Source organism: Passer domesticus, chromosome 25, assembly GCF_036417665.1.
Source record: "Passer domesticus isolate bPasDom1 chromosome 25, bPasDom1.hap1, whole genome shotgun sequence".
NCBI classification, from domain to species: domain Eukaryota; kingdom Metazoa; phylum Chordata; class Aves; order Passeriformes; family Passeridae; genus Passer; species Passer domesticus.
This window is the reverse complement of record NC_087498.1, coordinates 5,303,788-5,325,834: the sequence shown is the minus strand read 5'-3', so window position 1 is coordinate 5,325,834 and position 22,047 is coordinate 5,303,788. Positions and strand designations below refer to the sequence as shown.

Below are 22,047 nucleotides of genomic sequence, written 5' to 3'. Positions count from 1 at the left end.
CAGCAGGCAAACATCAACACCACCCTATCAAAAAGCTGCAGGGTTATCCCCAGTGCTGCATGCCATGAGCTGCAGCAGGGAGGCAGCCAAGCAACGTGACATCACTGTCCAGTTCCCAGTGGAGAAGAGAGATCAGAACATTCTGGAAACGTTGCAGTTTTTCCTTACTTGTGGTCTGTACAGCAAAAATGAACATTGCTTAACAAAATTAGAGAGTACTGAAAACAACCAACCTGCTAAACCAAACCAAAATAAGTCAGCAGCTATAGGAGAGGGGTCAAATATAACTGAGGTCAAATACATTTCTCTAGTCCTGGGGGCTCTGAGCTCTGATACAGAGAAGGCCCTTGGCTCTTGGCACATATCCCTTGGGATGGACTTTGGAATGATTGCCTGAGCTTGCCTGATCTCCCTAGGGAAGGTGTTGCAGTCCAAAGGTGTTATCACAACGAGCACCTGTGCCTGCACTATCGAGTGACTGTATTGATAAGCTGTGGGTCTGCAGATACTCCAGTTTCAGCACAGGCTGGAAACTGTGCTGCAGATCCATATTCAAAGTCACTTGTGCAGCTGCTTGGGACTCCCAGTCTGTCACTGTGGGAAGTGGCCTCGAATTCCCAGGCTGTGTTTGCTGCCTCCAGTGAGGAGGAGACAGCACTGATCAAATCCCAGGGGAAAAACAAAACAAAACAAAAACCAAAAAAAGAGGCAGTGGCTCTTTGGAGGGGAAGCAGCTGGGCAGAATTGTGAGTGTAAGATGAGAGGATGAGTTTGTAGCTGCTCTGAACACAGGCTGATCCCTTGGTGCCCTGGAGCTGACACTGTCCCACAGCCTTGCTCTGCTGGTGCTCTGTGACTGCTCGGGGAAGCAGCACACAGCCAGAGTGAGATTGGCTAAGGTCTTGTTATGCTGAAATTCAGTATTTCTGATCTTTTGCTTAGGACTCACTTCCTAGTCAATTTTACCATTTTCTTTACCTCATCCATAATTAATGTACTAAATTCTGTGCTTGAAAAGACTAATGAGAAAGAGTGAAACCCCTCCTCTCTCAAGTGGACAAATACAGGGGGAAAAAAAAAAGGAAACACCAGGTAAAATTCTCTCACTTAAAGTTTCAACAAGAATATATTTGTCTTTATGTTGAAAACTGTCTGGAGTGCTTCCCCTTTAGAAGAACAAAGTCCAATGCCCACAGCACCGTGTCATCCTTGTGCTGGCACACAGAGAGAGGTCCCACGGGGCAGAAGTTGGCCACCAGCAAGGCAGTGTGGAATGAATCTGATGTCACCAGGGAGAACTGAGTCCCAGGCACAGCTGCACCCATGGCTATAACGACATCCCACTTCTCTTCTTTGAATCCTTCCGTGCAATGGGACTGAAGGTCAAGATCTCCTTGTAAATGTGCTCTTGAACAACAGAACAAAATAACCATTAATGTCTGATTTTAGAGGAAACTAATAAAAGCTGGAGTGTTGGATGTGCAGAAAAAGGCACTCAGTGGCAGCTGAAAGAGACAAAGGAGAGAGACAAAAAAGTCTGCCTGAAGAGTTGGAGGGATCTTTGCTGAATGGATAAAAGCCAGAGATCTGTGCACCACCACTGAGGCATCAGCAGGCAAACACAGCTTCACTCAGCATCTGCACAGGAAAGAAAGAGGGGTAGGAGAGTCCCACACTAGACAGGCACCTCAAAGAAAATCAACTTCTTACTTTTCCACTCCTCTATGGAAAGCTTTTCATGTTCCAGAGAATCATCATAGGAGTGCTGTGCCTCTGTCTCCTCCTCAATATCCCGGAACTGCTCGAAGTAGGGGTGAGCCAAGGCCTCTGTTGCTGTAAGGCGCTTTTCCACATCCAGCTGCAGCATCTTGTCAAGCAGGTCCACAGCTGTGCAGGAAGGGAACAGGGCTGGGAAGGTGCAGGGGAGCACGGGCAGCCCGTGCATGAACCCTGCAGCTGAGGCACTGGTATTTCCAGTGTTCCATCTCCAGACCTGACCAGGAGAATCCTCAGCCTGGCCAAGGCAGCAAGGAGCTCCCATCAGTGGAGATGCAAAGTCTGCCCAACAACAGCCTCAGGGAGCTCTTACTAACAGAAGTTAAATTGTGCAGAAATAACAAATTAGACCTGAATAAGCCTTGCTGCACAGATTGGGCTGCAGAAACATGAGAAGCAAACCAGTAACCTCAAGATATTTTTCAGTTTTAATAATTTTCTTTCATTCAGAGCCCTGCATCTCAAAGGAGTCTTAACATGGGTAATCTGCATAGAAACCTATATATCCCTGGTAGAGAGGAGGGCAGGAAACTCAGATCAGCCCCATTCCCAATTGGTTTTGACATTTTAAGACTTTCTTCCATTCTGTTTCTAGAAGAGTTTTGCTTGCTCTCACCTCTAACCTACCTGGGAAGAGAGCTCTTTCTAAGAGATTATTTTTTACCCTGAAAATTTCACATCAGTTGTCTGTTAAATATTGCTAGATCCAGGTTCTACACTGTACTTAAAAATAACAATATTTTTTAAAAAGTAGTAAATGGCCAAGAGCAGCAGAACATCACCACTGTAATGCAAATAAAAGATAATTCTGCTTTTAACTGATGCATATTTTCCCTGAGGAAGGGCCAAACTGCAAGGGAAAAAAGTACCAAGAAATTATGAGGAGGAGAAATAAAGTTGGGGCTGTGGCAGTCAGCCTGCTGTGAAAACTCATGAGAAATGCTGGAGATTACTTACCCTGAGGATTTGCTTTAGGGAAAAGCACAGACAAATCCTTCTTGGGGATTTTAGGAAGGGACTTGATATAACTCTTTGCCTGAAGGAGCAAGGAAAGCACAGTTACTGCACATGGACAGGTGAAATACAGCTCTCAGTCTCAGCAAGTGGAGAGAAGAGCAAAGCATTCCACATGTCCCATTTCAGCAGTTTACAAGGAACTTTTTTATCAGTGAAGACAGAGAAATACTTCTGTTTTAAGAGTCCAGCAGGAGAACAAAGATTGGTTTGCTGGGGCATCAGGCACCTCACATGGGAGTCCCTGCCAAACACAGCCATTCCCAAGGCAGCACCAGGTCCATCAGCTGTGCCACCAGCACAGAGAAATGCCCTCCTTGCCTGGGGAAAAGGGCATTTCCCTGCTGCTGTGGAGGCAGCACCTCTCCCATGCCAAGCACAAGTCAGGACCCAGACCCACAGGAGCTTCCTTACCGCTTTGTCCTCCAGCTTCTCCAAGAAGTCCTCTCCTGGATGCCCTGTTACCTTCAGGATCTGGGTCAGTTGATCCAGGTCTGGCAAGCTGTGTTAAAGATCACCCTTTGAGGAGCAAAGCCCCAGCCCAGCTCAGCCTGTGAGAGTACAATTAGCTCATGACACAAACCCACCACAGTCACACCAGCAGAGATTCATTACACTGGCAAAAAGAGCTCCAAGCCTTCCCTGGAATGGCATTTCCACCAACAGATCATTTTTCTGGCACAGCTATGCCAGAACACACATCCATGGGCCTGGAAGGATGTGCAGAGCTTTGGGAATGGAGCTATGGCCACACAAGGTTGAACAGCTGATGAAGAACCACCCCACCACAGAGGTGCATTTCTGGTCCTTGTGATTATGTCCTGATAAACCAGTCTGACACCTCTTTTTCTCAGTGGCCTCATTCATAAAAACCCTTCCACACACACTAAGAATTATTACTCTGCTGAGGCAAAAGGTTTAGCTTGAAAGGATACAGTCTTTTCCTTTAAAGAGTGTTTTCCCAGTCAGCATTTCTGCCATGATACAGCCAATAGACCAGATATCCACTGTTCAGAGAGAAAAAAGAGGGAGGGGGAAAAAAGGAAGGGAAAAAAATTAGAAAGGCAGCAGTGGTTGCTGGGGCTGTCACTTTTGCTGTTGCTTGCAGTAGGCACTGATTTAAATTTCACTCCCGCCCTCCTCTGTTCTTTCTATGCTGCTAAAATCTCTGCTTTCATAATTCCTGCAAGCAGCAGCTCTGGGAGTTGTGCAACACCTCTGGGACCTGCTCTGCTCCAGGGAACACTGATGAAAACGAGGTAAAAAAACAACTGGACAATTCAGTGAGATTTGAGCCAGCAGGATCCCCCAGCTCACCAGCAGGGAGTCCCAGGCTGGGGCAGGGCTGCTCACCTGTCTGGTTGTAGTGCATCCAGTTGAGGATGACCTCTGGGGCTCTGTACCACCGTGTGACCACGTAGCCAGTCATCTCTGCATCAGCCTGCCTGGCCAGGCCAAAATCCAAGATCTGCAGAGCCAAAGGAAGAATGAGGAGAAGGGAGGGCAGGAGAGAAAAGAGAAATCCTATGGGCAAGTGAGACTCTACTTCTAAGGGGAAATGGAGTAGCTCCAATCAGACAATAACAAAGCTCCAACAACCATGGGATGGTTCAAAGAATTTATATATCTTAATTCCACTGTAAATTGCAAGCCAGCTGCAAACCCTGTTGTCATGAGAGGTCCCTGCTGAAAGGATCAGTGCTTTGTGCTCCCTGGAAGGTCACTGCCTTTCTTGAAGCTTAAGTTTTGAGTCAATGTGCTTTACTGGAGTTGGTCTGTGAGCTGGTGGTGAAGGCATGCTCCCAGGTCACCACAACTCACCCTTTCCTATAAGAACACCTGGCAGGTGACACAGCATGGCCTCTCCCTCAATGCTGAAGATGAACAAGCTTGACCCAACCTTTATGGGCAGCAGAGCCACTCCCTGAAATATACATTACAGAAAATGCATGCTAGAGACCCCACCAGCCAGCAGCAAGCAAACCCTTCAGAGCAACCCTGAAAATGTCTGGAATAACAACCACAAGGTCCATGAGAACCAAAGGAACCCTTCAGAGCAACCCTGAAAATGACTTTGTCTGGAATAACAACCACAAGGTCCATGAGAACCAAAGGAACCCTTCAGAGGAACCCTGAAAATGACTTTGTCTGGAATAACAACCACAAGGTCCATGAGAACCAAAGGAACCCTTCAGAGGAACCCTGAAAATGACTTTGTCTGGAATAAAAACCACAAGGTCCATGAGAACCAAAGGGCACCTGCAGCTGAATGCAGTTCCCCTTCAGGGATCATTCACCTCTGCAAGTATTGCTCAGCAGTGCTGAATTTCTCTAGGAAGTCATTACACACTGCCATCCACGAGGATTACAGTGGCAGAAGGCTCATTTGAGGTCTTGTGTCCTGATTCAGCAAGTGACATCAGCAGGGGAGCATTTCCCACTGCTGCAGCCCAAGGAACACAACGCCTGGAATGGAGGCTCGGGAGGAAAGAGGAAACATGACAGTGCCAGTTTCCTGCTGCCAGAGCACTTCCCCCACCAGCTGATGTGCTGCAAATGCTGCTTTGCCACCTACCTTCAGCTGGCAGTCTTCATTCACAGCCAGGTTACTTGGCTTCAGGTCCTACAACAGATAGGAGCAGAAAAATTGGATGTTTCAAGCTGCTATGCATCAACACAACTCTCAGTTGAACCTCTGCTTGTTTTTGATGGGGTCCTATAACACCCCAGGTTCAGCATCAATTCAGCAAATGACTGAATAAACACCATGCTTGCTGTACTGTACAGTATTAGGTTACTATTTGATTATTTTCTGGAACAGTTTTAATTCAAAAAGCATCATAAAATGCTTCTAAGCTCATCAGAAAATACAGTATTTTCTCAAAATCCTGCAAAAATTAACAATTCCAAACATATATGGGGTGTAGGATGGAAAAGAGAGCAGACAATGCTATTAGTGAAATGATGGTTAGGAATTTCTTAACTTTATGACTATGCTGTGTTTCTCAGACAGAAATCAGAATAAGAGCACACATGAACTTACCCTGTGGACGATGCCAGCTGAGTGAATATACTGCAATAAAAAGAGGAGCCACAATGTGATCACCAGCAGACAAAATTCTCTGTTATCCAGCAGAGAAACGAGAGCTACAAACAAGAACTTGCTGAGAACAAACCTCTGCAGCCTTCCACAGGTCCCTGGTCCCTAGGGCAGCAGTTTGAAAAGAAATTTCTGCCCCAAATTACTGACAGAGTGCTGTTGCCAGTCTAAAGAAGATGCACAGAGCAGAAGAGGAGGGATGAAGCTCCTCAGAGCAAGTAAAACAGCTTGAAACTGTCAAAGTCATCAGGGTTACAGCAGATGACATGAGAACATGGTTGTTTTGGGTGTTCAAAAAAATAATCTCAGCCCAAAAACATAAAATAGCAAAACTGACTTCAGGGTTTTTAGCATAACAGTTAAACCTTCTGTGTGTTCTTCCCCCCTTATTTAAACTCTAGGTACAGTGACCTGGGGATAGGTGTGATTGAGGTGAACCCACTGGTGCCTGCAAGCCACAGCTGTGACTCCAGGTGAAGGATGTGACAGGACAGCTGGAAAGCTGTCTCTACATCCCAGAGTTTGCAGGGATTGCTTTCAGCTCCCTCAAAGCCAGTTAGAGAAACATATTCCTTCCTTATGCTGCTGAAGAGAAAATCATTCCCTCTGTCCTCTCCCCCGAGAGCCTCTGGCAGGTTCAGAGGGGCTCCTGCTCCTGCCAGTCTCTCCCTCTCTGTGCAGAGTTCTGCTGAGGGTTTGGGCAAGGCAGAGACAGAAACAAGTGCTGCCATGGAAAAGCCATCCCAGGGCCTGTGGCTGCTGATTGCTGTGATACCCACCTGGCTGATGTAACAAACACTCATTTTATTGATGTGTGCTGGACCAGGAATGGTTCAACAGCCACTGCCTGTTCTGAGGGGATGCCATGAACTCCCCACATCCTCCTGTACAGTACTGGAGGGGAGTTCAGATAGGGTCAACCCAGAGGTGACACGCCCAGGAGACACAGGGAGTCACTAACTCCTCCAGACCCACCTACCTTCAGCCCTTTCAGCATTTGGTAGACCAGGTACTGGATCTTTTCATCACTGAATTCATGTCCCATGATCTTTTGTAAATCTGTCCGCATGTATGGCATCACCAGGTAGCTAAAAGGCAGTAAGACAAGGCCCTGAGTCTGGAAGAAAAATGCAGGGGACCAGGCTAGCCTTGTTCTCACTTGGGTTGGTGTTTCTGGCTGTGTAACTCACTGTGAGGAGGATGAGTTGTTGTGACAGTGTTCCTGGCTAACTAGCTCATCCTGCAGAGAAGTTGGAATTTCAACCTGTTCTGAAAATTGTTCTTTCTCCTCCTCTGAAATCACATATCTGATGCCAAGTAAGAACAAGGATCTTCAGATCCTGAATTAGTTTAGATTTCAAGTGAAGTTCAATGTTGGGCAGCTTTTCACCATCCAGGAGCTGAAACATCTCACACAGCAAAGCAGCTGCACTGCCTCCCAAATTTGTCATTGTAATGTTCTCCAGCCCTGCCTCAGAAGACAACATCCAGCTTCCTTCAGTACCTGCCTGCTGAGGCTGCTAATTAACTGATGGTGTTCCTGCAGGAACTGCTCTGAGACCCTTCAATGCTCTTCCTGCAGGCTAACACTCAGCCATCAGCCAAACCCCAAACCCAGGCACACACTGCTCATCTGCAGTGATGGGGAAGGAAAAAGGACTTGTCCAACGTGGCCATGAACGTGGAGGGAAAATGCCAAAAAAAATCATTGACAAGAGCCAGAATTAAGAGGAAAAGAGGGACAGATCTTTCAAATTCTGAGCTTAATTGCCCTGAGGCCCTGATGAACAATACTTCTCCTGTTCTGAGTGCAGCCCCTCAGCTCAGCAGTCACACAGTGCTGGCATGGATCACCCTGCTGTGATGCACCATGGAATGCAACACATCCTCACTGCACAGGTTGGTCTGTGCCTGCTCTGGTGGCCCAGCTGGGAGCAGGGCTGGGATCTGCTGACGTGGTCTGGGTGTGTCAGCCATGGCAGCTGAGGTGTGCTCTTGGTTCTCTGTGTTATTTGGGGATGCCTGGGTTCTAGTCTGGTCCCTTTGCACCCCAGCCCTCTCTGTTGTGCTGCTGCTAAGACTCAGCTGTCTTGGAAAATAATTAAGTCTACACAGAGCAAAGAACTCCAGACTTACAAGTCCTGGAACCCCTGGTAGGAGGCAGTGGAGGTGAAGACATCAAGCAGCCCAATGACCTGAGGAAGGAGAGAAGCCCACATTTAAATCTGGAAAGAATTTGCTGTGCTCATTACACTGATCAGCTCTCCACTGGCACATGCACGTGGGTGAACACAGAAAATTCCACCTGAGGAACCCAGGGACTCCTCAGTGATGCTGCATAAATGTTTTCCCTCTTACTAACACCTGGGCTCACCCATTACACACCTGCTCCATCCTGGGCACAGCAAACAGGTCACAGGTAATCCCTGAGACAGCCTGCACATACCAAATGTCAATTAAAACACGGGTGATGCCACCAAAAGGTGGCAAGGAAACACCCCTCGTGTCAGCAGGAAGAGGAGAAATGAGCACTCACGTTCTCGTGCTGCATGTGCTTCAACAGCATCAGCTCTCTGTAGGCTCTCTTGGCAAAGATCTCCGACTGGAAGGGGCGACACAGCTTCTTGATGGCCACTTTCTCCCCTGTCTTCTTGTCTATGGCTGAGCTGCAGCAGGCAAATAAAAAACCATCCTGATGTCAGTGGAATGTTTGAACAGATTCTGCAACCCCACAGGTTCCTAGAGAAGAGCTGGCTCCTGTGCTTGCAGCACAGCAGAGGAAGGTCCTTTGAGGAGCTCAGTGGAGCCCTGTGTGGCTTTGGGCAGCCTGAGCTCTTTGGGGGATGAGGTGGGACACCAAGAAAAGCCCAAGTGGCTCATCTTTATTCCCTTCAACCTGCAGAAATGAGCTGGAGATAACAGAGCTGAGAGATAGGGGAAACACAAGTGGTTAAAGGTCAGAATTAGTTCTAACTCTGCCTTCTCCCTCCTTAATGCATGGAGATAAGGGAAAAAAGATATTGTAATTTCTGCTTTGCCATCTGCTTGGAGGTTGTTGTGTTTCAGGGCAGGCCAGCTGCCTTCACTGTACTCTGGAGCAAAGACTGTGGATGTCACATGTTGAAAATGCTGCTGCAATTAATCCTGCTGTGCTCAGAATCCTTGATTACATATTCACTTCTGTGTAAGAGCAGGTCTGGCTGAAAATGAGACTTCTCTGGAGCTGATGAAAACCTGGTGCAGCAGCCATTGCTGCAGGCATTATTGTGCTGTGTTATTCCAGCTGTTTGCAGCTGGGCACAGCATTCCTGTGACAGCTCCTCTCCCTCTGGAGGCTCCTTGCTCAGATCTCCAGGAGGGAAGGGAGGTCCTCAGACAGACAGCTGGAATTCAGGGTTCTCAGTGGTGTTTTCCAGGGGTGTCTCAGCCCCTCCTTGACCCCTCCCAAGAGGCAAACAGATGAAAAAAAAAGGGATTTTCCTGCCAAATCCCACTGTTCCCTCTGCTTTGGAAATCCCTGTCCCATCTCCCACAGGAACAGAAGAGCTGTAAATCATCACATTCAATGCCATGGCTTCCAGCTGCACCCTCCAGCCCTGCACTGACAAATATCCAGTCAGGAGAAGCACAGAAGTGCAGGAACAGCTACACAAGGCAGCTGGAGTGCTGAAGATGCTGCAGGCTGTCCTAGGAGGGCTCTCAGTGGGGTTTTGTCTCCTTTCCAGGACTTCAGCAGAGGGGACAGCACTGTGTAAAATTTTTGGAGGAGCCAGGAAAATAAGAGGAAGGGACTCAGACCTTGGCTGGCAGAGATCGGCAGGAGCAGCATTGGAGGGGTCAGAAGATTCTTGTTTCACAGTCACACTCAGCTGGAAGCCAAATCTCTACAGATTTTGGCAAATTAATAAGGGCAGAAGCAAGCCCTTGCTGTTTCTCCTGAGTTACTTTCTCAGCTGCTCAAGAGGTGTAAAAGCCGCTGCTGCAAAACGCTGCAATAGGAAATTTTCCCAGCAATTCCCAGCAGAGGACAGCAAATCCTAGCTCCACATTTCTGCCTCAGCATCGAGTTCTCCCTGCTGAGCTCTGTCCATTCAAAACGACCACGCAGCCCCGGCTGCTTCAGCCTCCCTTGAGAGCTCCAGAGCAGCCGAGAGTTTTACAGGGACCAGTAAAGGTTTCTTTTGATGTTTGTATTTTTCGGCTGGGCAAGGAAACTTGAAAAGATTTCTCTCTTCCTTTTTTTTTTTCCCCTGTCTTTATTTTTCTTCCTGATTTCCTCTGTGATAAAAATCAGAGAACACTGTACAAATATAAATTAAAAGTCAAGTCCAATCCTGCCTGATTTTGCAGGACTTACTTAAGAATTTAAGAGGCATAAACACATCTGGGCAGCCAGTGAGTGCCTCTCTGGAAAAGGACAAAACCTGGACGCCAGGGTTTCAGGATTAGTGCCAGTGGCAGACTTTGCCCAACACCTATGAAAACGGACACACCTTTTTTTTTTTTTTTCATTTATTTTTAGCTCAGCATGTTATGAAATAAGGGCTCTGTTCAGATGCTATCAATGGGCTGTTTCACATTTAACCTCTCAGGGCTGCCCATCTCTGGTGTGTCAGTGCCAAGCCAGCAGTGTCTGCCTTGTGCTCGCTCTTGCTTCAGGCACCTTTGCCTGGCTGAGCAATGAACAGCAGCTCCTGCTGCTCTCTTGTAGGCTGGGATTTATCATCAGCCATGAGGAAATCTGTCTGTTACTGATCCTGGTTTGCAGTAATTTCTATCCAATTTGTGATTACAAACTGGAAATTGTATCAGGGTGGGGGTCAGAAGCTGTATCAGGGTATTGTCCAGCTGCTTCATCTGCCCGGGGCGGAGCAGCAAGGACACCCTGCTCCAGCTCCCACCTCTGCAATCACCCACAAATCTCTTTCCAGGGATTCCCCTGCCTCTGTCTGTGCTAGCAGACAGGAACTTCAACTCAAGCTGGAGTCCAAAGCAGCCCAAAATCGGCCTGACCCCAGTACCGAGGTGACGCTCGGCTGCCCCGCCACCCCTGCCCTGCCCCTGTTCTTCAGCAGGAGCCATCCTGTCCCCATCACACATGCAAATGCCCTTCCTCAATAATGGAGGGGTTCTGCCAAGCGCCTCCTCGCTCCCCCCCGGGCAGGACCCCACTCACCAGACGGAGCCGTAGGCCCCGGAGCCCAGCGGGTGCAGGGATGTGTATCTCCTGGGCAGCTCCCAGAGCGTGCTGTTCACCTCCTGTCTGTAAAAGCCTCTTCTCCTTGCGATGTTCATCGCCCGGCGGGTGCGGGACAGCCACCCCCCCAGAGTAGTGGAGTACGGGAGGGCTCCTGGGGCGAGAGCGGGGCAGGGAGGCTTCCTGCGCTGCTGGAAAACGCTCTAGCGACTTTCCTGCTCTGTTTTCAGCTGGTGCGAGCGTGAAGGGACATGTCTTTGGGCCCTCCTCCCTCCGCCTCCACATTGGCAGAGGTGAGGCATCAGGTTTCCTGACACGCCTCGGTGCCGGGCAGGTGCCTCTGGCTCGGCGGCAGCAGGACGGGAGCAGCCAGCCCGGCTCGGCACGCCTCCGCCAGCCCCGTCAGCCGCAGCTCCCGCTCCGCTGCTCCATCAGCCCGGAAACATCCTCACGGGAGCTCGTGAAACCCTCCTCCAAACGAGGGGATGAGTAAGGACTCGCCGAGCCGGGGAATCCGAGCGACAAGCCACAGACGGCAGGGACATCCTCTCGAAGGCGATGGACAGCTCGTGACAAAGTCACATCGATGGCCATTTTCTCCCGAGCCCGGCTTGCCAGCAGCGTGGGGAGGTGCTGACAGCAGGCTGAGGTTCTCCAGGGTTCCAGGAGCAGCTCTGGGATGGGAACAGCCCCACGCTTTGTGCCCCAGGCTTTGCTGGGTGCGGTCTCGTCTCCTGCAGCAGCTCTCGGCCCTTCCTGGCTCTTCTCGGACAAAACAAAGCCCACGGTCACCGCCGTGGCTGTGACCGAGCAGCCCAGCACCCCCAGCCCACGAGGAGCACTCCTGGTAAGCAGAGAGCACCTCAGAATTCACCCCAGCACGGGCAGGCTCAGGTGGGGCTCCCACACAGGAGGTGCATCCTCCCCACTCCCCAGAGGAAGTGACTAAGCCGAGCCTTACCAAGCCAGCCCAGCTGCTTGCACGGTGTTCTACCCCAGCAGCCCTCCAACCCTGCCCAGAGCCTCTGCTCCCTCCAGACAGGGAGGGTGTCCCTGCAAAGGTGTCCCTACAGCAAAAGCACAACCAAGGGGGTGGGGGAAATTCCCTTTATGTGCAACCACTGCATTGGCCCTTATGCTCTTGGAGCAGCCCAGCAGAGCCTGCTGTGCACAAACACAAACAGGGGCAAGGCACCAGGGCACAATCTGTGTAATCCACAGCTTGGCTGGGTCTATAAATACACCCGTGAGCAAGGTGTCACAGCAAAAGCTCCTGGTCCTTAAGCAAACGTGGAACTGCTGGGTTATTTGATGAGCACAGCCCTTGCTCAGCTGCTGCTGCACACACAGGCACTCAGCACCCAACTGGGGAGTCCTGGATAGCTGGGGCAGGTCAGGCTCTACTGAGATTAGTTAAGTCTGTGACCAAATCAAACAGGAAACTTCAGAATGGGGAGAAAACAGACAAGAAGCCCCACAGCAGCAGAGCCAGCCTCCAGCCACCTTGTCCCTCCCAGCCATCACACCCAGGATCCCCCAGAGCACAGCAGAGAAATCCACACCATGCTAAAACCCAACACTTCCCAGTGCAAGAGCTTTCCAAGTACCAGCAGTGCAGTAAATCTGAAAAATAGATTTTATTTTTAACCAGTGGTATTGTGACATCTTATCTGGCATTACCAATTACAGCAAAATCCATGGATAGGAACAAAATAGCAGATCTCTGCTTCTGGGTGCAGCATGGTGCCCAGCAGCCGAGCACAGCAGCACTGGCAGCAGGGAGTTTGTGCCCCAGGGCTCCCTCGGAGGACAGACTCCAATGAACCATTCCCACTCACACACACAGACACACCCACACACACGACACCGAGAGCTTTTAAAAATCTTTAGCAATATTTCCGCATGAAATCACACTGTAGCATCTACACAGAGAAGGGCTGATAAAAATAATCTTGCTGTAGGTTTACATAGTGTATCTACATTTTTATTTGAATACCCAGACTGCTGGCCCAGCAGAAAAGGGAGGTTTTTTGTCTTGATTTTGTTGGGCTGTGGAGAGTTTTATCCTAGAGCACAACAGAGCTGCTCTCTGCATCTCAGCCCAGACCTTTCTTGAACTCTTGGCCTGAAGAGATTGCTGGGAAGTCACCCAGGAAGAATCAATGGCTTTGTCATCCACGTCCCATCCCTTTGTGCTGCCTCTTCAAACATGGGGCAAAACCACTACAAAAACACTCTGCCCCACAGGTAACAGGAATACAAAATACTGCAAAAGCCTTTCTCCTCACATACACGGGTACATTGCCCACACAGGATGCCTGCAACAAGTTAAAAGTCTAAAAATGTTTCCTCCAGAAGCCCTAAAATTGGGCTCCTGAGATCCCCAGCCAGAGATGGAGCACACAACCATGCTGAGAAACCTCCCTCCTGCCAGCCTCTCACTCTGGGCACTTCACTCATGCAGAGTCCTGGAAAATACAAAATATTTGAACCATGTTTGTTTCAAACATACTCCCTTCTCTTGTTTCCTCGGGCAGAGATCAACCTGCTAAGAAATAGCCAAGAAGCTCTTATGTGAGAGGATAAAAAAACTTCTAGTAAATGTTAGTTTTATGTATATAAATATTTGTATTTATAGATATAGACAGTGAAAGGGTGATTGTGTGTTTATGCATGCTTATTTCTTTGCTTTGGGTTCCAATACTTCTAAAAAAAAATCTTTTCAGGAAATAACTTAAGTTCTGGCACAAGATACTATAGTCATTTCTTTAAAGAATGTTTTTTTACACTTGATCTCACAAGAAACCTTTCCACCCAAGCTCTCCTCCTCTGCAGAGAGGTCAGAACAAAGAAAAAGGTGCATGTTTCTGTTGTTGGACACAACTTCCCTCCCTTGTTGAAGCCTCCAGGATGGCAGGGATTTCACAAGGAGCTGCAGCACAGGAGGAAGGGTGCTGTGATTTTATGGCACTGCCTGAGGTACTCAGCAAACACTTCACTGATTGAACTGCCCCCAGTGCCATCCCCAAAAAGTAAGGACAAAAATCAAGCAGCTCTACATGCACATACAGCTACAACATGCAAAAACACACCACCTTGTAGGGAACAGGATACACAAACGTGTGGCTAGCAAGGATTTCCCCAACCTCTGGCTCCTGGGAGACAATGCTGAGAAGCCTCAGAACAAGAGGAGGAGGAAAGTGAGAAACACAGGAATACCCAATCCAGGGGTTGAGGTTGTTGCCTCAGAGTTCCTTCCCAATCACATTGAGTTCATGCCTTGCTGCCTGGGAGCCTTCACTCAAGAACAGTGGGTCAGAGTTCCACCCCAGACTTCCCTTCCCCTCTCTCCCCATTTATTTAAGGCACAAACATATTTACAGTTTCAAACAACATCTGTTCATGTTCCAAGAATCAGACCAGGAGGCCTCTACACGCTGCTGTACCAGGAAGATCTGGATGTCAACCACACACCTGGCACTGAACAAGGACATCCTCAACCCCACCTTCAGTCCTGAAGAAAACAGAGGACTCTCTAAGCCTATAAACCAACTTTCATTCTTTTTGAGGTTACTCAGTTGTAGGAGAATTGATAAATGGCAATGATTGCAACCAAACTGTCACTGTCACCTTCCTCACCTCACCCCAGCAGTGCAGACTGGTGGTGCACTGTTACTCTGGAAGAACTAAGTGCAGTCAGAACAGGTCTCCAGAGGCTTGCCCCAGGCTGTACACAGAATACAAGAGCATGCAGCATGTTTACATAGACTCAGCTTCCTTCCCTCCCCCCTCCCTCCCCAGTTCAACACACACAAAACCCCTCCACTAAGGAGAATATTGTTGTGATGAGGCACTTGAACGATAATTGGAGAGTCCCTATGAAAAGGCCTTCCCTTCACAGTGAAGTGGGACAAACAGAAGAGAGCAGTTTCTCAGGACTCCATCTCCTCCTGGTCGAGCGGGGGTGGCACAAAGCTGATTACTTCATCATAAGTCAGGCCTGGGGGGAGAAGTGGGACAGAAACTTAGCAGCAGGATTATGACAGCACTACCAGACACACCTTCATGCAAGAAAACCTGCAACAATCTCAAGTGTTCTAACAGCATTTTAAACAAAAAGTACTGTTTAATTAAGATAAAGAAGAAAAGAATGGTTACACTGCTCTCAGAGACCAACATGCACAATAAAAGATACTTCCAGAGCATTGAGGAGATGTGAGTCTGAAAACAAGGATATGTTTGTGTGCTCCTAGTAGTAATTAGTTACCAGGGACTATGCTAAATATGCACACAGCATGTGGCAGATTCACTGAGTGCAAGGACAGAATGAACAGGATGCCCACATTTTATCACCTTCTGCTGTGCCTCTAACCATGAACCTCAGTTCATGGGATGGAGAGAAGACTGAGAGGAGACTCATCAGGGTCTGAGAGGGGCAGCTCCAACCTCTGCTCTCTGTGAGCAGTGACAGCACCCATGGGAGCAGCTGGAGCTGGTCAGGAGGGTTGGGCTGGGTATCAGGGAAAGGTTCTTCCCCCAGAGGGTGCTGGCACTGCCCAGGCTCCCCAGGGGATGGGCACAGCCCTGAGGCTGCCAGAGCTCCAGGAGCATTTGGACAATGCTCTCAGGGATGCCCAGGGTGGGATTCTGGGGTTGTACAGGACCCCTGTGCAGGGCCAGGAGTCAGACTCCACGATCCCTGTGCGTCCCTTCCAACTCAGGATATTCCATGATCTACAACCACAAGAGAAGCTGTCTCTCCCCTCCCCCAGACTCACTTTTCCATTCTTCAATCTCAAGTTCTCTGCTTTCAAAGGACTGGTCGTAGGGGTCTGCCACGGGTTCGTCGTCGGGGTCGTGGTACTGCGCGAAGTAGGCGTGGGCCAGCGCCTCGGCCGCCGTGATGCGTTTGTCCGTGTCCAGGACCAGCATCTTCTCCAGCAAGTCCACGGCTGCAAGAGCACCACACACACAGGATCTCTCACATGAGCTCTACTCTGAAACGTAAAGCTTCTAAAAGCCCAACACAGATGAGGAATCTGTAGTTTTGCAGGACCCGCCATCATCCAGCATTTTCTTCCTCTTACACCCTTGGCCCACACATCCCTGTAAACACAACCCTGTTCTGCACTGCTCCTGCAGCCAGAGCAAAGCTTTGGGAATCTCTGTGTCCCAGGACATGCTAGCTTCAGTTGCAGGAAAATTTAATAATCAGGTCTTACCCAGGGGATTGGCACCAATAAACACGTTTTCAAAGTTCATCTTCGGCATGTAAGACAAAGACTGGATGTAGTTTCTTGCCTGTGGAAATAAATGCTCTGTTGAAGTATCAGACAATATCCAGCCAGCAAGATCAACTACTTTTCAGTGCTGAAGCACTGGTTATTATGGTCTGTCTCCTTGCTTCCTCTGACACCTACTAAGCACATCAGCATCACCCTGTCCCAACTAAGCACTCCAGACAGTAGAGGAAGAGCTGACATCACTTGTGGCAAAGACTGGAAAGCAGAGAAGCACAGAAGAGCTGAGCCCCTGGTGTCCCAGCAAGGCTGGGTGCAGCCTGCTGTGCTTTGCTGAGCTGCACAGCCCAGCCCAGAATCACGACCAGCTCACAGGCACGCTCTCCCTGGTCTCACACATCCTTTTTGAGCTGTCCAAACCTCACACCTCCTGTAGCACAAACACCTTGCAGAAGAGCAGGTCGTTAATTGCCCACCCCATGCCACATGCAAGCATTCAGCGGGCAGAAGTGGTGAACTGTGAGTGCAGCCCTGCCCTGCCCAGCCCTGTGCTCAGTCTCACCTCGTGGCTGGGCATCCTGTTAATGAGATAGGCAGGGGGCGTTCCCGTCAGACGCATGATCTGCTGAAGCTGGTTAATATCTTAAGTGCCTCGTCAAGGGCTTTGTTAAAAACAGTGCAAAAACCATTTCAAACAGAAAACAGTCGCATACAAAAGCATCTCTTCTGCAAACCACAAGGCAAAAGCCACACAGGCAGGGTCCACTAATTTTTTCAGCTACCTGTGAAATGTTCAGCAATTACAAAGTGAACACTTAAAGCAATGGAGACTCACTGCTCAGTTGGTAACTGCCAGTACAGAACATTTCTGTCCAATGCAAGGAGCATTACACTCCAACAAGGCTGTGTTCACATTTCCCAGCAGTTTTAAGCCATCAGATGTTTCCTTTGGCTGAGGCTCCTCCACCAAGTTTTCCCTGAGCTGTGCAGCTATACACAGCTTCAGGAAAATGAACAAAATTAAAACAGAAACAAAAACTCTACCCTCTGCACTGGTTACCAGCTTTTTTCCCCTCTTGCTGCACAGAAAGTGCTTAAGTTTCTTGTGGTGCAAAGTGAAACTGGCTCACAACTGACACCTCTGAACAGCTCTGAGTGCCCTTTGATGTGGGCTGGGTGACAGAAGGCATTAAATGCAAAATTAGCACAACATTAGCATGGCATAAAACAGAGTTAGCAGGTATCAGTGAACAGGGAAAGTGAGAGTCAGTAAAGTAATGCAGCAGAAAACCAGGATTTGTTATAGTGACAACACCATCAAACACTGAAGAGTTTTGCTTTCCCCACACAATGGATAAATAGTACAAACAGTATTTATTGCCTTTTTTTTTTTTTCAAACAGACCCGGATAAGAGCAATTATTATTTTCATTGTGCAATAATGTTTATAAAAAGACCCACTTCAACTTACACATGCAAATTAATCTTCTGCCTAATTTAGTCAACCTTCCATCTTATGTCTTGCTAATCCCCTGTACTTCAAACACCAGAGCAGCCTTAAGGTCAGTTCACAGGGCAACCAAATCAGTCTGGGTGATTCAGCTCCAACCTCTCCAAAGCTGGAACATCCCAGAGCTTTTTACTTTGCTGGGATATTCAGCAAGTTGACCAATTCATCCCAATTTGCACTGCACATGCCTTCAGCAGGTGATGTTCAAGGCTAATCTCACATCTGTATTTACAGTCACTGCTCCAAGAACATTAAGCTGCAGCACAAGATAATCCCCAGAGCTCTGATCCTCTGCTGCACCTCCCCAAGTGCAGTGACCTCAGAGCTCACTGTGCATTCACCTGCTTGGCCCTGCCTCGGAGTGACTCCCTCCTCCTTCAGGAACAGGTAGGACTAAAGGCCATGTCACACTGTGTTTGCACCAGTTCACAACTCAAGATTCCTCCAGCACAGCAAGGCTGAAGAGGGGGGTCACCCTCCCAAAGTGACTGCAGGAGGCATTTTTGGGGCTCCTTGGTGAAAGGGCCCCATACAGCAACATCCCACACAGCACAAGGGAAGAGCAGCCTCCTGTGTGCCCTGGAACAGCTGCTACAGAAAGGCACCTGAAAGGCATTTTCTGCTACAAAAACAAAGAGATGGCAGCAGCGTTTCAGAAATTCATCACACTACAGAAGGGACTGGGTGTGTTCAGAGGATAACACACCTGCTCCTATTCAGAAAGATCCCTGGGTATGCAATCTGGAGAAACAGTAACTGAGACAGGCCTCGAGCTCTTAGCTGTGAAAAATACTTCCCCAGTAACACCTGATGATACAACAGATCACAAAGCATAAACCCACAAACTGAGAGAGAAGCAGAAGATGAGAATGTGGAAGGATGAAATCATACCATGGGCAGAGGTAAGAGGAATAAAGATACACAAAGCATAAGAACTTAAAGCCATCCAAGAGCAAAGAATTACAAAGGAAGAAAAATAACAGAAAATAAATCCCAACACATTCTACAGATAGGACTACAGGAGAACAACACACAAGCTTGGGACTTCTGAAAGGGCAGATATTACAATCAAAGTGTAAACTCACAGACTCTGAGGAGATTTTCTTCAAAAGCTCAGGCCCTGGGGTTCCAACGAGTCTCAAAATGAGCTTCAACTGATCAATATCTAATGATGGACCATAAAGGAAAATGCTGGGAGAAATCAAAATGAAAAGCGCAAACACATCACCCTATTAATGCTGAAAATTAATTCTTGCCAAGGCCTTGACTCAAAAGCTGTTTTAGGCAAACCATATTCATTCCTCTTGTTACAACTGAATATAGCTGAGCTCTCTCTGTATCAGACAGATTGAACATCTTGTCTGCAGACACCCCACATGCATGGAACTGGGCACTGCATCCTCAAATTTTATTTTGGAGCAGAGATCTTTAGCCCCACTGGCAAAGGCTGAACTCCCCTGCTCCCTTCACCCCCTCAGGCCCACACCAAGCTGCAGTTCACAGGATTAGCTTGCATTAGTAACAGCTGAAGGAAAGCAGAAGGCTGGAAAGGGCAGGCACTCACATTAAGAAGAAAGTCAAGGCTTTTTGTGAACACCTTCCAAGCTCAGTCAGCCACTTCTAAAGCTCGGGAGGTAAGGAAATGGTTGGACCCTGCAGCACCACTTCCCCCTGGGCACACCCTGGGCACACTCTGGGCACAGCCAGGGCAGCTGAGCTGCTGCAGCTGGCACAGGGTCCTGCCCTGGCACAGGGTCCTGCCCTGGCACCTCCTGGGATCAAACACCTGAACAACCTGAACACCCCTGCTGCAGCAGCAGGGAGAAGCAGAGCAGGGTTTAACACATCTCTGGAAAGCTGTCAGGATGGAGCCCTGCAGATGGAAAGAATGTTTTACAGGGACACAGCACAGAAGGACACGTGCCAGCCTGAGCTGTCCCCTTCAACAAGGCCTGGCTGACAAAACACACAACTGAGGGAGGGGGGAATCCATCAAAATCCATCATTTATGTCTAAATCTCAAGACACTAAGAAGAGAAAGTATCTTTTTTAAAACCATCAATGTATCATCTCCCTTCTTCCCTGAATTACCCTCCACAGCAATTTCAGACTGTCCATAATGTTTATATTTGCCTTTAAAATTACACCAAAAGAGTTACATAAATTTTTTTAGACAATCTTCTTTTCTGGGATCAATGCCTTCCTGATGGCTGAAGATTCAGCTGCAGCTCCTTCTCAGAGCATCTTTTAATCTGAGCACTGCAAGAACTTCAAAAACTTCACCTGTTTAAAAAACCCTAGAACACAACTCAGAGTTCCTGTAATACTGTAATATATTCCTGTAATAATTCAAACTGTGTATGAAGGAAATCACCAATGCTTTGCTAAAACCACCATCTTTTGAGGTAAACTTTGGTCTAAAGTTTGATCTATCAAATTAATTAAGAGCTCTGGAATTAGCCCTTGGTCAGAAGAGCTGAATTAATTTTTCACTTGGAAAGTTACTTGGCAAACTTCTAGCTACTCAAAACCTAAAAGTAAACCCAATATCTATTTGGATTTAGCACAGCTGAACTGCAAACTCTGAACAGTCAGTGCTTAAAATGAGATCAGAATATGCACTGCTGTAGGAGAATAGCAAAGGACACTCCACTAACCACACCTGGTTCATTCCAATTGGATTTTCTTCAGAGCTATTTAAAACAGTCCTTACTTCTTTCACTTATTCAGAAGCTGAAGTGCAAATTTTAGAGTGCTAACATGCCACAGCTCAGTTAAATATTTCAGTTATTTAAAGGCATTCAGAAGCCTGTGCACTGTGCACAATATTTCTGCCCTGTTTGCCAGTGGGAGATACTTCCCAGATAAATAAGAAAAAACACAGACTATGGAACTGGCTCTGCCAAAACCCAACCCTGCTTCTGGTTTTAGGCCTGCATTTACAACCTGCTGAACTGCAGCACTCTAACTACAGGGCCCAGCACCTCCCAGAGAAATGAGCCACAAGCAATTCAAGACAGGAAAGAGATTTAGTAAATACAGAGCAGAAGAGAAACACCAGCACAAGTGCATGGAGCAGGAAAGCACAGCATGCAAACCCCAAGTGCCATCCTCAAGCTACTCCCAAGGACTGGGGAGGGATTCTACAATTCAGAAAATAACCTGCTGTCACCAGCAGCAGCAAATCTCACAAGATTGTGACAGTTTATCCAGGCAAAGCAAAGTTCCAAGGTGTTTTAGCTGCCATCACAAGCAAGAATAAGTGTATCAGAAGAATATGTAATCTCAGACTGGTTAGTTATCATGGAAGTTTCATAATACTGAATAAAAACAGAAAAAAAAAAAACTCTTCAGAGTTTAAGGGAACACAAAACATAAAAATGCTAAACTAGTACAAGAAAAAGCTAGATATTCTTATTTTTACTTTATATGATTTTGTGCAAGTCAAATATTCAAAGTCAATTTTCCTACTCATTTGTATGAATCATTCACACCCAGAGCTGTAAAAATTTAATTAATATATGTGTTTAACAGAAATGGATCTTGGCATCAGACAGATACAACACCACCAAAAGAAAGCCTCAGCTAAGCCTCCCATGCACAGAACATGTTGAGTTGGAAGGAACCCACAAGGAGCAGAGTCCAATGCCTGAAGGACTCTGATTTGCATCTCCTCACGTTTTGCTCTCTGACTCCTTTCCCACAATCCTGATCCCCTTCTCCACCTCCTGGCAGAGATTTCACCAGTATTAGAAATCCATCTTCAATCCAAATGCTTCTACCCATAGATTACAACAGGGACAATACAATTACCTTACATTCAGTGTAGATTAGAAATACTTCAGCAATCCTGCAGAGCTAAACCCAAATTAACCACAGGGTTTTTTCCTTAGAGTATCTCCAGTCTTGCTTTAAGTCAATGATAGAAGTGTTTAGAATCTCTACAGATTCAGAGGTTTAAACTCAACATTCATTTATCAGAGGCACAACCATCACAGACAGCACTGGAGATCCTCATTTCAGAGTCCAATATTTTACTCACCTGATTAAATGAACTTCCAGCTTACCTGCACTGAATGGGTGCTCCCCAGGCTGTACAAAGAAAAGTGTGAGGGACTGTAAATAACAGCAGAGCATTTCTGCCAAATCCTGCTGCCAGGGACCAACTCTTCACACAGAGCCATCTGAACAGGGGGATGGTCATCCTGAGA

General features: G+C 47.8%; 2 protein-coding genes and 1 long non-coding RNA gene across 7 annotated transcripts in view; 1 reads left to right on the top strand and 2 right to left on the bottom strand.

Annotated features, from left to right (window-relative positions):
* LOC135286234 (uncharacterized) overlaps nucleotides 1-14,387 on the top strand; it is a 20,920-nt gene extending 6,533 nt beyond the window's left edge. For 3 of the 4 annotated variants that reach the window (XR_010350671.1, XR_010350670.1, XR_010350672.1), the window contains exon 4: nucleotides 5,800-6,226. This is a non-coding gene — a long non-coding RNA (uncharacterized LOC135286234). Of the gene's footprint in view, nucleotides 1-5,799; nucleotides 6,227-11,317 lie in introns of those variants that run through there. The other variant, XR_010350674.1, reaches the window with a different exon arrangement.
* Nucleotides 1,111-11,375, bottom strand: MAPK13 (mitogen-activated protein kinase 13). The gene is made up of 12 exons (XM_064399275.1): nucleotides 11,067-11,375; nucleotides 8,427-8,556; nucleotides 8,027-8,085; nucleotides 6,870-6,978; nucleotides 5,834-5,863; nucleotides 5,366-5,413; nucleotides 4,144-4,258; nucleotides 3,726-3,797; nucleotides 3,205-3,284; nucleotides 2,734-2,812; nucleotides 1,711-1,887; nucleotides 1,111-1,407 (listed from the first exon to the last, which is right to left on the bottom strand). Exons 1-12 carry the CDS (start codon nucleotides 11,183-11,185, stop codon nucleotides 1,328-1,330), a joined length of 1,098 nt encoding a protein of 365 aa, XP_064255345.1. The 5' UTR covers nucleotides 11,186-11,375; the 3' UTR covers nucleotides 1,111-1,327.
* Nucleotides 12,706-22,047, bottom strand: part of MAPK14 (mitogen-activated protein kinase 14) — a 23,043-nt gene continuing 13,701 nt past the window's right edge. The window contains exons 9-12 of one of the 2 annotated variants that reach the window (XM_064399277.1): nucleotides 18,922-19,001; nucleotides 16,310-16,388; nucleotides 15,866-16,039; nucleotides 12,706-15,087 (exon numbers count right to left, since the gene is read on the bottom strand). In XM_064399277.1, the coding sequence (XP_064255347.1) occupies nucleotides 15,020-15,087; nucleotides 15,866-16,039; nucleotides 16,310-16,388; nucleotides 18,922-19,001 (401 nt within the window). In that variant the 3' untranslated portion in view covers nucleotides 12,706-15,019. Of the gene's footprint in view, nucleotides 15,088-15,865; nucleotides 16,040-16,309; nucleotides 16,389-16,889; nucleotides 16,970-18,921; nucleotides 19,002-22,047 lie in introns of both variants that reach the window. The other variant, XM_064399276.1, reaches the window with a different exon arrangement.

Excerpts from the sequence above, each read along its gene's own strand:
- MAPK13 (XM_064399275.1), bottom strand. The coding sequence starts at position 11,185 with ATGAACATCGCAAGGAGAAGAGGCTTTTACAGACAGGAGGTGAACAGC. Across the intron at positions 2,813-3,204 it reads AGAAGCTGGAGGACAAAGCG|GCAAAGAGTTATATCAAGTC; the intron begins GTAAGGAAGCTC and ends TTGCTCCTTCAG. Across the intron at positions 1,408-1,710 it reads TTCCATAGAGGAGTGGAAAA|AGCACATTTACAAGGAGATC; the intron begins GTAAGAAGTTGA and ends CTGTTGTTCAAG.